Here is a 14,846-nt window from a genome sequence, read left to right as displayed (position 1 = left end):
CGCTCTCTCTCCGTGGCCCCCATCGTCCATTTCTCTTTCCCAGTCCAGGGACTTTGAAGGCCCCCCCCCCCCCCCCCCACCACCACCCCTGGCTAAAGCCGCCACATAGTCCATTACCTGGAGTCCATTAGTTTGAGCCATGAGCGTTGGTATTGTACGTGTGTCGGTGTGTGTGAATGACTACCTGTTGGTGTCAGTGTCGCTTTGTGTGCGGGTGCGCTTGATGTTTATGTGTTTGCTTTGTTCTCCTTTCTCCACCAACCTCCCCAGTTCCCGGTGGCATCGCCTCGGAGTCCTTGACCTTCACCCCATTGGACGACATGATCTTCCTCAAGTGGGAGGAGCCTCTGGAGCCCAATGGGCTCATCACTCAATACGAGGTATTACTCTCTCTCTACTCACAGTGTGGAGGGGGTGAGGGCCGCTGGTGTCCCGAGGCCATGATCTGTTTCTCTTTTGGAGATCAGTCCAGCCTCAGGCCCGTTGGAAGCCAACAAATGACCAAGCTAGCGGGAGATGATTTCCATTCGTGGCGAAACACGGAGGGCTCCGGTCTGCGTGATCTCAAAAAAATGCCGCCGCCAGAGGCGTCAACAGCGCAATCAAAAGCATTTAACGTGAAATAGACCGAAAACAACGTTAAAAGATGAACAGAAATGATGAGGAAGTGGATTTTCTCTGAGGGCAATATTAATGTATTTTCCGACAAATTTGGCAACGGCGAGTAGTGCGAATGAGCATTAGAGTTATTTAATCTCATAGGCAGTAGGTTTTTTTGCCGTGAGGCCACGCCTATATGTTCAAATCCCGCCGACGCCAGACTGATGCAAAAACGCAAACTGGTATATCTGGATGGATGGCCTCACATGGCTGGGTCTCGGGGCCACTTAGGGCCCCTGGGAGGGATTCAGAAACCTTATTGTCGCTCAACAGCGTGACTGAAAATTCCCCCCAATGGACGTCCCCTAACATTAAAAATATAGAAACGCTAAATATCCACTTTAAACCAGATTTTTGCATTTATGGTATAACGTTGTGCTATTCTATGTTTTCCCAGGGGGCCTTTTACTAGATAACAAAGTGATAGCACATTTTTGCCGTCATTCTTCTAGGAACCTTGTTTCGTTTGCGTTCTCTTTTTGTTTTGAACTTCTCATCGCTCCTCGATAGCTTGAACAAATGACGCAAGGAACAGCTGGCTCCACAAGACTAATGTTCCGCAGGTTTTGCACGGTGCTTGTTGTCTGAAATCTTCTGTGTGTCTCACAGCCTCAGCTTATTCACCATCCCCTCTCTCTCCTTTCGGTGAAATGACTCATATCGACGAGAACCGACACCCATTCCTCTCCCCACGTCTGTGTTACTCTGTTGCACCGGCCATGTCCTCTGTTCATCTCCATCTACCTCTCCCTGTTCTGTTTGAAAGCCTTTGTCTTTGCTCCGGCGGAGGAGTTATCTTGGAGAAGAGCTGCTGCTAATACTTAAAGCCCTGGCTTGCATCGATCGGCAGTCGCTACCTTAAGAAATTCGAGGGAGGTGGGGTTGAGGATTTATGTTTTCATACCGTAGCCTCAGACTGTAATTACACAGAGAGGGGAGGGCTATTGTAATGACTCGTCTTCCCTGTGGGACACATTCGCTAGGGGTGAAGAGCTGCTAGTGTTATGGGTGGAGGGCGGGTGGGGGGAGAAGGGGGAGATCATTTAAATATTTCGATTCAATTATTGATGCTCCACGGACAAAGTAAGTGTATCGTGAGCTCAGGGGCTTCTCGATTTCATATTTTTCTTGGAGCTCGTACTCAGATACAGTCAAATGTGCTCTGCTCGCATTGCTCCCGGACGTAGAAGAAGAAACGCACCCCTTTGCCTTCCCCTGGATGTTAAGAAGATAAGTTGTCACAGTTCACATCCACCACAGACAGGGGGCTGGGGGGGGGACATCACAAAGAGAACCAGAGCTGAGGGAAGCGGTGCTCTGGCTGTCGTCTAATGCGGCAGAGCCACGGAGCTGCAGTTCCGTCGGGGATTGCACAACTAGACTCGACCTCGCGCGGCCCTCACCTTCATACAGGCTCCGCCTCCCTGCCCGCGTCAAAGGTCTGTCTATCAGGCACACCGCGAGGGGGGAGAGGGGGGGGGGGAGAGGGCCGCCATGCAGAATGGAACCACAAGGGCCTGGCCCCGTGATTGGCTGCCGTCGAGGTTGACACCCGGAGCGTACCGCCCGCCTGGGCCTCATCAATCATGTTTGACTGTCACCACCGCCATTACCCACACGCCAACCGGGAGGATTTGTGAGGTCAACGATTCATGCAGGCGTTTTGTCTCGCGGCGGGACTGCACTCTTCCATCGCAAGGAGAAAAGGGTTCTCGGTTCCGTAGCGGGGGCTAAAGAACTCCCAATCCCAAAGAGAGAGAAGCTGAGAAATCAACATTCTGCATTCACTAACGAGCTCCGCCCAGAGGGGCCGGCAAACCAGGGCTAATCAGCTGGCCCGGCGCCAGGCAAAACAGCTCACAACTCTGAACACACTCGGATCTGCCCCACACTGTTTTTTCTGATCCTAACGGGAGCATTTTGCATCAAGGCGTTTCTATTTTGTAATACATGAGAAAGAGAAAGGTGCATTTTTTTCATTGGGTGAATCTCAGGATGTTTGAACCCGATGTCCCCCCCCCCACCCTCCGCACACACAGATCAGCTACCAGAGCATCGAGTCGTCGGACCCCAGCATCAACGTGCCGGGCCCCCGCCGCACCGTGTCCAAGCTGCGCAACGAGACCTACCACATGTTCTCGGGCCTGCACCCGGGCACCACCTACCTGGTGTCGGTGCGCGCCCGCACCGCCAAGGGCTTCGGACAGACGGCCCTGACGGAGATCACCACCAACATCTCTGGTGAGTGGAGAGGAGGCCCTCCAGGGATGTGAGGGGGGGGGGGGGGGGACTGGTGTGGGTGTTTGTGTGTGTGTGTGTGTGTGTGTGTGTGTGTGTGTGTGTGTGTGTGTGTGTGTGTGTGTGTGTGTGTGTGTGTGTGTGTGTGTGTGTGTGTGTGTGTGTGTGTGTGTGTGTGTGTGTGACAGCGTGTGTGTGACAGTGTGTGGATGTGACTTTGTGGATGCTTGTGTGTGACTACATTTGTGTGTGTTTTTGGCTGACACTGGATGTACGTGTGTGTGAGTGTTTGTGTGTCTGTTTGTGTATTTGACGAGGTGTGTGTGTGGTTTAGTGTAAGAGTCCGACTGGATGTGTGAATATGTGTTTGTTATGTGACTGGACTTGTGCGTGTGTGTGTATGGATGTGACTGGGTGTTTCTGTGGATGTGTGTGTGTGTGTCCCCCTATGTGTGCATTGAATGTTAGTGCTGCAGCAACCGCTATGGCCTGACAGTAACAGTAAGTCCTTCCAGGTTGCAAGACATTCTGCTCTAGACTGAGGAAGCCCAGGGGCTTTGGTGGGACTAATATTTTGTCTGCGTTTAATGACACCCCCTTTACTCCCCACTCTCTCACACACACACACACACACACACACACACACACACACACACACACACACACACACACACACACACACACACACACACACACACACACACACACACATACATCTCATTTTATGAGCTCACATTGTAGAGCCATATAAAACCACTTTGTCAGCAAATTGCTTTGTTGTATGGAAAACTAGCAAACAGTCGATAAAACAAGGTCTTATTTTTATATTTAAAAGGTGTTGGAAAGCATAGGAAGTAACTGTTAACATCACTAGTAACAACACTAGTTACTAGTAACATACCACGTATATGGTGTTTAAAGCTTCTGGTAGTACAATTCCTCACTGGAATGAAAACACTTTTTTTGAAAACATAATGCAAATTGAAATATGTATTTTTTATGTATATACAATTTGTATGAATATTCAATCTTCATGTCAGTTTAGTAGCAAACCTAGCCGAAAGCGTGTTTTTCAATCACACAGCATGCTGTGTTTCACATGCATTCTGCATACACAAGTGCGGTCAATGTAATCACGCTGCATAGGTATTATGGCATGTACCCAACCTTTTTCTCTACTTCTCCTGTTCGGATTTACATATGGGCTTGACCTTTTCCCGCGGCTCGCCTCATCATGTCACACACCTCCAAGCGCGGTGGAATGCCGTGGCCCGTGAGTCCATCTTAGTAATCAACAGCTAGGCTCTCTCCCCCTCCCCTGGGGGGGTTCTCTGCCAATCTGTATCCTCACTGCCTGTTTCAATCAGCCGCAGTGCTCTTTACCACACGGACCCCGGCTCCCTGTTACCTGGCCTTTATGTGGCTCTCCTGATTCCGGCACCAGGAGCAAAATATGTATTCCACCCAATTAATCACAAGTAGGCCGACTGGTGTAAGGAGCCGGGTCGGGCAGGAGCGGAAAGGTGCTGCTGCCGGCCATATTGAATTGATTTGCACATAGCGCTGGTTAGAGATGAACCCGGGGGAGCGCAGCCCAACTGAGTCAGTGGTGAGTGTGCATGGGTAATGTCACGCCATTGGTTTATTCATGATGTACGACGGATTTTACCACGTAGCAAGGAGTGGATCACGGCAACGCAGTTTGACATCGCTATCTATAATTCAAGATTTTTTTGGGGTTGTGCAGGTGAGGGATGTGTGTGTGTGTGTGTGTGTGTGTGTGTGTGTGTGTGTGTGTGTGTGTGTGTGTGTGTGTGTGTGTGTGTGTGTGTGTGTGTGTGTGTGTGTGTGTGTGTGTGTGTGTGTGTGTGTGTGTGTGTTTGTGTGTGCTGGGGATGTGATTGTGTGCGTTCAAGGGAGAGGAGTGTGTGATAACGTGTGTCTGTGTGTGTGCGAGCCTAAATCGATGTTGTGTTTGCACACATGCATCTGGGGGAAAACGAAAACACGCATGTGTTTCACTCAAGTCTTTGATTCCTGAGTAGTCTTAACCCAGATGGTCGGCGGGGGGGCACAGGTGGGTTTTTTTCCCCCGCCTGACTGAAGCTTTGCCTCCATCTTATTTTACGCTCTCACGCCTTTTGTTTAAGTTTAATCTGCTACCTCGCTACCATCTCGGGGGCTAATTCCCTCCCTGTAGCCGAGCCGAAACCAAAACATTCCCCCCCCCCCCCCCCCAGAGTTTCCCGGGAGCTCCGCTAAGCGGTGCCGTACCTCTGAGATCTGCCCCAGTTACGGGATCCCCCCGGTAGGCTCGTGGGTTGGCAGCAGACGGTCCCGGTCCTCACCCCCTCGCCACCGCCGCTATCAGAGGCGGTGCGGGCTGGAGCCTGGGTGAGCTCGGCATTTGGCGGTTGAATGATCATTGCTTTGATTTCTAAGTAAAGGATGAGCGCCGGGTGATTTAAGCACAGATGCTCAGAGGACCCCCATTCATCAAACGTGTTGACAGCGTGTGCCACGTCCTCCTCATCTCTCTCTCTCTCTCTCTCACTCTCTATCTCTCTCTCTCCCCCTACCTCCCCCCCCCAGCTCCTGTGTTTGACTATGAGAACGTCCCGTCGCCACTGAGTGAGACAGAGGGCACCATAACAGTGCTGCTGCGCCCGGCTCTGGGGAGAGGAGCCCCCGTCAGGTACCCCCGCGCCTTCACACGCGCACACACACACAGCACACATACACACACACACACACACATGTATGTATGTATGCCCATTGGGCAAATATAGAGCAAAAAAAATGACATTTGCAAATGAAAGTGGGCCTGCCTACCCAAATACTTCAGACACGGCTACATGGTAGTTTGGGATTGTTTTTGGATGATCGTAGGTCAGGTTGCTAAGGGACCAGATATTTGAAACGAAAACAGGAACATTTGTAGTTTGGCGCTGCATACGTCAGCAAAACAACTGATTATTATCTATTTATGAAATGTACATTATTCCTATTCTTATCAGGGTAAATTGGTATCGATGGCAGTCCATGGACAGTCCCCTGCGGGTGCATCAGTCACACAAGTCGATAATTACACTTTCGAAGATTCATACTTATTAGCACACTAGAACCGTTGCCATTTGAAACTGTCTTGATATATGCTACCCGTCTTGAGATCAATGCATGCACTGTGTTATTGAGAACTATTATTAGAATCTCCACTGCCATCGATGCTTCCCCTACGGTATACTGCATCGAAAGAAGTGCTCTTCAAAACTAGCTCAAAGAACATCAGAGCTGTACCCATAACTGAACCTCCCTCTCCTTTGTGTTCTGCCTGCATCTATTCAAGACATTGCATCTACTGATTACTCGTAATGCTACCGTACCGTTAATGCTCCCTCACATAATGTTATTTTTCTTTATTGCGACTGTACCCGCCCGATGTAGATCAGCCTCTCGGCGAACCCCCTGACACATTCACACCGTAGTGCGACCTCAAATGTTCATTGATGTGAATACAGTGTGTTTGTTAAAGTGTAAATGTTTTTGGCATTACCTTGATATTTTGATACCTTGTATCTTCGAACACATAAAAGCAGAAATAGTTACACCTCCCTCCTCTCCCTCCCTCCCTTCACCTCCCTCCCTCCCCTCCCTCCCTCCCCCTCCCTCCCTGCAGCGCCTACCAGGTGGTGGTGGTGGAGGAGGACGGCTCGCGGCAGGCGCGGCGGCGCCGGAGGAAGAGGAAGAGGCGGGAGCTCAGCGGCGCCACCGACTGCTTCCCCGCCGCCAACTCCCACGGCGAGGCGGCGGCGCGCGGGGCCCCCTACTACCACACGGCCGAGCTGGCGCCCAGCAGCCTGCCTGAGGCCACGCCCTTCACCGTGGGGGACAACCACACCTACAACGGCTACTGGAACAGCCCGCTGGACCCCACCAAGAACTACCTCATCTACTTCCAGGCTTCTAGCAACTTCCGCGGGGTAAGAACGGGGGGAGGATTGTTGTTGTTTATTTGGGCTGCTTGGTAAGCGGCCCGCTCTTTGTGGATATTTCCCCCAAGATCCACACGGATTCACTTTATTTTATCCTCGGGCTTACTCAGCTTTCATTGGGGGTGGAACCAACAGTTTAAATCTGCCCGATTTTTCTTATATTATTTTATTGTATTTCCTCTCGGGGCGCACCGTTTTTAAAATTCCCCTGCATTGAAGGTTTTTCGTATTTTGTTACACATTATCAACCCTGGCAGTCGATCTAGATGTATGCAGAGCTTGGTTAAAAAAAATAAAAGGGGTCAACATTTCTTTTTGTTTTCCTCAAATGCATCTCGCTGGAGAATATGTGATTTAATTGGAGGCAGCTGAGCTTTGCTGAAAAAGACAGGGCCGGAACCATGACTGTTTGCATGTCCAGGGCCTGTTATCGAACCCCGGCCATATGGTAGCAGCGCAGCATCGCTTCTTCACAATGTTTAATGCATGGCAGGCAGGGCGTTCGTGGCGCCCTTGTTTCACATCATGTTGCATCAGCTTTCGTTCTATTTATGTTCGGCGGAAGAGAAATTGAGAGATGCCACGAAAGCGCCCCTTCATTCAGAACTACTATACTTGTTTATATTTCCTGTTTGTCCAGCAAGCGTGTAAAGCCCAAAGCACACAGCCCTGTCGGGAGAGACCGGAAATAATGTTTTTCAATTTTCACCTCCCAAAATAGATTTCAATCCTATCCGAAGCGAGGGAAAACATACATTTGTGCTAGATTTTCAGTGGGTGCTTTGCTGCGTTGAAAACAATAAGGTTGTTGCTGTTGAGACTTTGATTCACGTTTTATTGTTTCGGTGGCGGTACCGGCTGTGATTTCTATGAAGCTAAGAAATCACAGCCTCTCTGTAACCACATCATCTCACACTTATTTACAAATGAACTGAATGATGGTTAAATTAGCTGAGGATTACAAACTGCTATTTCAGTAACATTATAACATTTAACAGTTCAGTTTCAAAAAAACTTAAGGGCCCTATCTTGCATCCGGCGCAATTTACTTAATCACTGCCGCATGTGTCGTTGCTAGTTTGCAACTGGCGCAGATCATTCTTTTCCCTCCTGCGCCACGTGTCGGTAAATTAGGGAATGATCTTGCGCCCCAAGGGGCGGCTCAGCGAAAGGACGAGGCGTGTTCTGGCGCAAACGTTCCCTGGTGCTATCTTGCCGTTTCAGAAACCACTTGCGCCATAAACAAGGAAATACCTGGTTTAAAGTCAGTGGCGCGTTGTTCAGATGCTATTTTAAGGGCGCATGCATATATTTTTGCTTGTGCACCTCGCGCATACACTTTGCTTCTCTCATCTACCTAGCCACACATTCTTGGTAAATTATTTGGGAAAGAACAGCTGATACAACGGTAATAAGTTGTACTTTTAAATCAATGCATCTGCAAACACCGTACAGCAACCACATATATTCTTGACACAGACATCGTGTACATGCCCGTAACTTTTAGGATTGATGAGTATTTGATTGTGAGAAAACATTGTTTTACCGCGAGTGAGTGTTAAAAAGAATGAATGAATGCGGGCGCGCGTGTGTGTATGTGTAACACACACGTGCGTGCGCAGCCGCGCGCGTGTGCGTCCATCTGTTTAAACACACGCAAACTAAACACGTAACGCATAATAGTCCATGGCAATGTATATTAACGGGGGGACACATGCATATTAGGAACACAAGTCGATAACGATAATGCATACAATACTGATAAGAAACGATGTTTATAATTGATTGCGTATATCATTAAATAGAACCACAGTTATGTTATATCATATACGTTTTCTTTGCCGAAATTTATTTGAGGACTCAATATTTCTGAAGTTGTGGAAGAAAACCTTATTCCCTGTGTGAATTAGGCCATATTATTTGGCCATAAACTGAGCCATTTGAAGTTTGGAATTCATGTGCATCTGTCTCATCGGAGACTGCAGACGCGCTGTCAAAATATAAACTCGTCAGATTCAAATGCGCTCATAGCTCTTAAAGGGGATGGGAGCTGGCACTCTCATTGGTTTATTGCACGTTAAGCCCAAACCACAAATGAGGCTACTTCAGACCAACCCTTTTTAGATATGTGCCGGGCGCAAGAGTCATTTTTCGCGCCGGTAAACTAGAGACATCGCCGTAGAACCGCCCACGAAGCTACTTGCGCTTGGCGCTTCTCACTTGCGTTTCAGACCGTTAAAATAGGGCCCAAAATATAAGTTGGATGGACATGTCCTTCCCAGCCTTAACCCAGCATTCATGGGGTCCGTAAGTCCACCATACCCACTATGCCGTCGAAGAAAACATAGATTTGAATGATGTGCTGCAACCAGGGTTCGGCCAAGTTTGTTGTTATTTGATATTCAAGTTTTCCAGTAAGGGAGCTTTTACAGCTGAGATTGTCTGTATTATTTATTGACAAAGAGAAAATATTGCACGGTGAATTATTTACTTTCCTACTACCATATTGAGATAAAATCATTGCAGAATTCCAGCATGAAATTCAACGCACAGATGCAGCCTTTTTCAATACGGACGTTTGGAAAACACAACACAATTATCAGCTGTATCTTGTGGCTTTTAATCCCCTTTAGTAAAAACTATGACTTTGTGTGCAAGATATAGATATTGGATATGCCTCAGAATGATATCCAGTCTTCTCAGCAATATTCCATCTGTACAAAAATAATCCATATTATCTTCATTGTGTGTCTTCTCACCGTTACAAATGAAACTATAAACTCATCCAACTTCTTCAAAAGGCGATATCGTCTTGGGATGTGGATAAAAAAAACATTGCAGCGGTGAAGACTGTGTCCAATCACAATTGTCTACCAAGTCTAAACCCTGTGATTGGCTGCTTGGAATCCACTCCGTCTCCCCTGATCTCTTGAGCTGGTCCTTGGACATGATCTCCGGCTGAATCAATAACTCAACAGGCCAAATGGATTGGATTCCTGCAAGAAGAGGGCATGAGTTACGACTAACCCGAGAAACACGATAAAAGAACGGAGTACGGCGTGAAAAAGTACTAAAAAACATCTCGTCACATAAAGACAAATCAACCCAAAACATTTCATGCAAACCAGATGAGAAGCTTTGATCGAATCTCATTTGAAAAGCAGAAAACACTTCGCACCAGTTAAGTTGTGCCTCTTACAGCTTTTTTTGTTCAAATGAATGCAGAAATAGTGTTGTGATGTTACGCGCTGTGTAGGTGACTGTTTGAAGGGGCTGGTGCTGGAGCAGCTCCTGCAGGTCGCTGCTGTAGTCCTCGCCTGGCTATGAGTCACGTGTGAAGCCCGTCGCTAGTCCACCCGTCATGGAGCTCATGGACTGGAGCTCTGGGCTGTTGTTCCTCCGTCACCGGGGACCACCGCTACGCCACGCCGCAAACCCAGCAACACAAAGCCAGAGCAAATGAATAATACATAGACCGTGGCGCAGTGGTGGTGAGGGGCTGTTCGACTCCCAGCCGGGAGGTTTGGGGTTCGCTCCCCCGTGTCGGTACGCCTGCTCCAAGGCTCGCTACCCGAAGTTGCTAAATAATAGAAATGTAAAGGTGTTCAGTGTTGCTTCACACATCTGCGCTATGATTCGTAATTATGTAGACGCCATAGTATCGTTGTGAATCAGAGCTGTAAATTCCTAAACGATTTCTGAGGATGCTTGACTAAGAGTCACAAGCATAACAACGGCAACTAAAATAGCAGTTTTCGCTCTGTATCTCTGTCTTTATAATCAATGTTTTAAAATGAACGTATCACATATCCTTCCACTGCCCTCGTCGGTCACTGGTCACCTTGACGACGGTCCACCAGAGCGCTGTGCACGAAGTAGCACCTTCCACTGGGGGGGAGGGAAGCCGGAGGAGACAGGGGTCTGCCTCGAGGCAGACTTGCAACCTCCACCCCCCCCGTAAACTAATAATAATAATAAGCCTGCGTGGCAGCTTGACACCATTTTAGGTCAAAGAAAGACTTGAAGCCGTGCAGCTTGGATTAGCATAATCGCCCGCGGAGGCTGTGATAACATTTTGAAATAGCCTAATTTGATAACTCTCCCGTCCTCTCTTCTCAGGGGGTGTGGGGGGGGGGGGGGAGGCATGCTTTTAGAGTCAAGGAGTCAATGAGCGTACACAGTACATCACTTCACAGTATGGGGTTATATCCTCCACATCATTACAGTCTCCCCTCCTCGAGATACTGAAGGGCAGGCTGACTTTTACGTGCACGCACACACAAGCACACACACACACACGCACGCACACACACTCGAAAATACACCGAAGCCTTTTTTGCCAGGTCACGGTCGGTTATCTCCCAAGTATGACAACTAATGACCTACTTTTCTGCTCAATGTTTACTCTGTTCTGTGGACTAACTGGCAGCTCCCTCGCCCACAAATAACTATTAACGCCCCCTCTTTTCCTACTTTCTTTTGATTTCTCACGCCCAGGAGACAAGAATCAACTGCATCCGAATCGCCCGTAAAGGTAAGGAAGAGAAAACACCCTATGAGCTACTGTATAGCTGTTTCCGTATTGCTGTTTCCACGTCCTGTATGTGTCCACTATCATCGCCCATCCCCAAGCGTATCTGTATGGAATAGGTAACCGCAAATATCGTCGGCCATCTTAGCGTTCTTCCTTCTCCCTCCCCGGCATTATACCGGCGGTGACATTTCCATCTTGGCCCTCTCTGCCCCCCCCCCCACCCCCCACCCCTGTGCTACCCATTTCCCATGCTTTGAATTCGGCATTGTGGGAGATATATTTATATATATCTCTCTCTGGCTAGATGGAAGGCAGCGTTGGTGTTTGCTTGAGCGTGTGGGAGCGAGATAGAAGCATATCAGCGGCCTGTTAAATTGGATTCTGAGGCGGCAAACTTTTTTCCCTGTCCTCTGCGCTTGAAGCGCGCCGAGACGATAGGTGGTGACTTCACCTCCAGATCGATGGGGAGAGAGAGAGACAGAGAGAGACAGAGAGAGGGTGGGAGAGAGAGAGAGAGAGAGAGAGAGAGAGAGAGAGAGAGAGAGAGAGAGAGAGAGAGAGAGAGAGAGAGAGAGAGAGAGAGAGAGAGAGAGAGAGAGAGAGAGAGAGAGAGAGAGAGAGAGAGAGAGAGAGAGAGAGAGAGAACAAGAGAGAGGGAGGGAGGGAAGGGAGGGAGAAGGAGTGATGCGAGGATAACTTTAAAGGTAGGAGCTGTGCTGCTCATCGTGTGTCATGTGTGTGTGTGTGTGTGTGGGGGGGGGGGCACGTCCAGATGGGACATATCGACGTCCATCCTCCGTTTACCTTTGTGTCCATGGCGATAATCCCCTTCTCCCCACCGAGCTTTTTCATTCACACCCTCGCTCCCCCCCCCTCTCTCTCTCTCTCTCTCTCTCTCTCTCTCTCTCCCTCTCTGTGAGTGGTCGTTCGTCCACCCTTCACTACCTACTCGGTTTCCACACACATGCACATGCAACTTAGTGCTTTTTCGGCTCAGTTACCGCGAGCGACGCCCCCTGCTATGTTTGTTCGCTGAGAGCATTTCAACCAGTCACAGGCGCGCGTTGGCGCAGGGCGCCGTCCCCCCCATGGTCCCCATGACCTCCTCATCCTCTGGCCGCCTCTCGTGCCGACTGCTCTGCAGGAACATTTCAGATTTGTTTGGGGTTGATTTTTCCTCCCCCGGTGACAAGCTGTGAATGTGTGTGTCCGGGGTGGTGGAAAGGTCGCTGTGTGTGGAGGGGGGGGGGGGCTTAGTGTCGACGATGCAGCACAGCAGGTGTGCCACCGCAGAGCGACTTCGCTGACGCCAGGAGCTCCTGTCACCGCAGATCGCAAATCCGCTCTCCCGACCCCCCTCTCCAAAAAAGGAGAGGGGGGGAGAAGGTCTTTCTCTGAGTGTGTGTGTGTGTGTGTGTGTGTGTGTGTGTGTGTGTGTGTGTGTGTGTGTGGAGGTGGAGGTGGGGGTGGGGGGGGGGGTTTTAAGGCAGACGACAGTGACTCCCACACAGAGTATCTTCAAGGCTCAAGGGAATCCGCGGACGTCAGCGGAATCAGGCGTAGGCAGGCGTGGGGTCGTTTTTTTTCCTTCATTTTTTTTAAACAAACGATGCGATTCAAGACAGCCAATTTATTCCCCCTCCGTCTGCGAAGACAGCTGATCGCTGTTCGGGGGCCTCCGCAGTGTACCCCGCCAATTACTTCTTCATTACATTATGCCACTCTCCGTCACCTACGGTGTGAGAGGGAGAGGGAGAGAGAGAGGTAGAGAGAGGGAGAGAGAGGGAGAGAGAGGGAGAGAGAGAGAGAGAGAGTGAGAGAGAGAGAGAGCACGCTAGAGAGAGAGACAGAGAGACAGAGAGAGAGAAAGACACACAGAGAGAGAGAGAGAGAGCGCGAGCGTGAGAGAGACAGAGAGAGAGAGGGAGACTGGCATGTCATGCTAACTGAGCTGATATGTCGTAGGAGTCCGACCTATTAGCGCCGTCTCCCCTCCTTCCCCTATCTCCCCTAATCATCACCTGCATACAGTAATTGCCCCCCCGCGCAAGAGCGCACCCCCGCATGTCCAGAACACCAGAAAGCGAGGGGGGGATTTGAACCCGGACGCCGCTAAGCTACTTAGCTTCTCGTTTTGCTCAGTAGCCTCGAGAGCAGCGGCGTAGCGAGTCAGGTAGCGGAGCATGGGCCTCGCGGCTAACTCCCAAGGCTAACGCCGCTGTCTGGTACCCCCCCCCCACCACCCTCCCTTTGCTGGATCGGTGGTCTGCGGGGGGGGGGGTAGGGGAGTGAATATCATCAATTTGAGACACCGCAGACACTCCATAATTTATTTTCTCGTTATAATTTTGCTTCTTGTGTCCTTCTGTTGAGTGTGCCAGGTGGATATAATCACAGGCTGCGCATGATAGGCTTCTTAACCTTTTTTTCCCCGCCTTTTTTTCTTTGAGAGTGCCACAATGACGGCTGCCAAGAATATAAAAGCCTTCAATCTCGTCTCTGAGGCGATGCCCACCTGTTTAAAACATCCAATCTAAAAAGCCCTAAACCCCCCTCACCTCCCCCCTCCCCCTCCCCCCTCTGCAATCTGCTTAATACATAAATTAGGATTTAGAGAGAGCTTTTGGTAAACACCAGAGGGATGCAGTTTGGAAAGATAGTAGCACCCTAATACAAACAGACGCCGACTATGGGTCCTTCTGGTCTGTGCTTCGGTGTTAAGAACTGAGCACCACCAAATAATGTTTTAATATGTATCTTTAGTACGTAGTTACGTACCCCAATTTGTTGCTTTTTTGATTGCTTTTTTACAATCAATTGCATTGAATATTAGTTTATTAGTTATAGTTATTTTCTATATAACAGTAGAAACATTCTTCCACATCTGCACGTTAAATGTTGGTTGTGTGGACCACAGTTTTGTGTTAGTGATTTTCCAGTTGAATTTCCTTTTATGTTTAGAATTTAATTGACTGTCATTGTATTTAGCTAATTGCATGTTGCCAAGCAGTGATAATGAAATGTACCATTCCTTGCTCTGTCTTTCCCCGTCTCAATCTCTCTCTCTCAACCTCACTCTATTTCTCCCTCTCCCATCTTTGCATCCCTCTCTCACCCTCTCTATCTTTCTTTCTCTCCATCTCTTTCTTAACCTCTTTCTCACTTTTTCCCTCTCCATTCTCTCTCTATCTCTCCCTCTCCATCTCTCTTTCTCTCTACTTCTTTCTCTCTCTCTCACTCCCTCCCTCTACTCTCTCTCTCTCTCTCTCTCTCTCTCTCTCTCTCTCTCTCTCACTCCCTCCCTCCACTCTCTCTCTCTCTCTCTCTCCCTCTACTCTCTCTCTCTCTCTCTCTCTCTCTCTCTCTCTCTCTCCCTCTCGCTCTCTCACTCCCTCCCTCTACTCTCTCTCTCTCTCTCTCTC

At 49.2% G+C, this 14,846-nt stretch overlaps 1 protein-coding gene across 1 annotated transcript in view; it reads left to right on the top strand.

The window, feature by feature from the left end:
- Window positions 1-14,846, top strand: part of LOC130376240 (receptor-type tyrosine-protein phosphatase U-like) — a 118,237-nt gene that overhangs the window by 98,884 nt on the left and 4,507 nt on the right. The window contains exons 9-13 of the mRNA XM_056583462.1: window positions 271-380; window positions 2,700-2,901; window positions 5,491-5,593; window positions 6,575-6,878; window positions 11,388-11,424. Of these exons, the coding sequence (XP_056439437.1) occupies window positions 271-380; window positions 2,700-2,901; window positions 5,491-5,593; window positions 6,575-6,878; window positions 11,388-11,424 (756 nt within the window). The remainder of the gene's footprint in view (window positions 1-270; window positions 381-2,699; window positions 2,902-5,490; window positions 5,594-6,574; window positions 6,879-11,387; window positions 11,425-14,846) is intronic.

Source organism: Gadus chalcogrammus, chromosome 22, assembly GCF_026213295.1.
Source record: "Gadus chalcogrammus isolate NIFS_2021 chromosome 22, NIFS_Gcha_1.0, whole genome shotgun sequence".
In the NCBI taxonomy this organism is placed as follows: Eukaryota; Metazoa; Chordata; class Actinopteri; order Gadiformes; family Gadidae; genus Gadus; species Gadus chalcogrammus.
The sequence above is the reverse complement of the archived record's forward strand: the minus strand, read 5'-3'. Positions and strand labels throughout refer to the sequence as shown.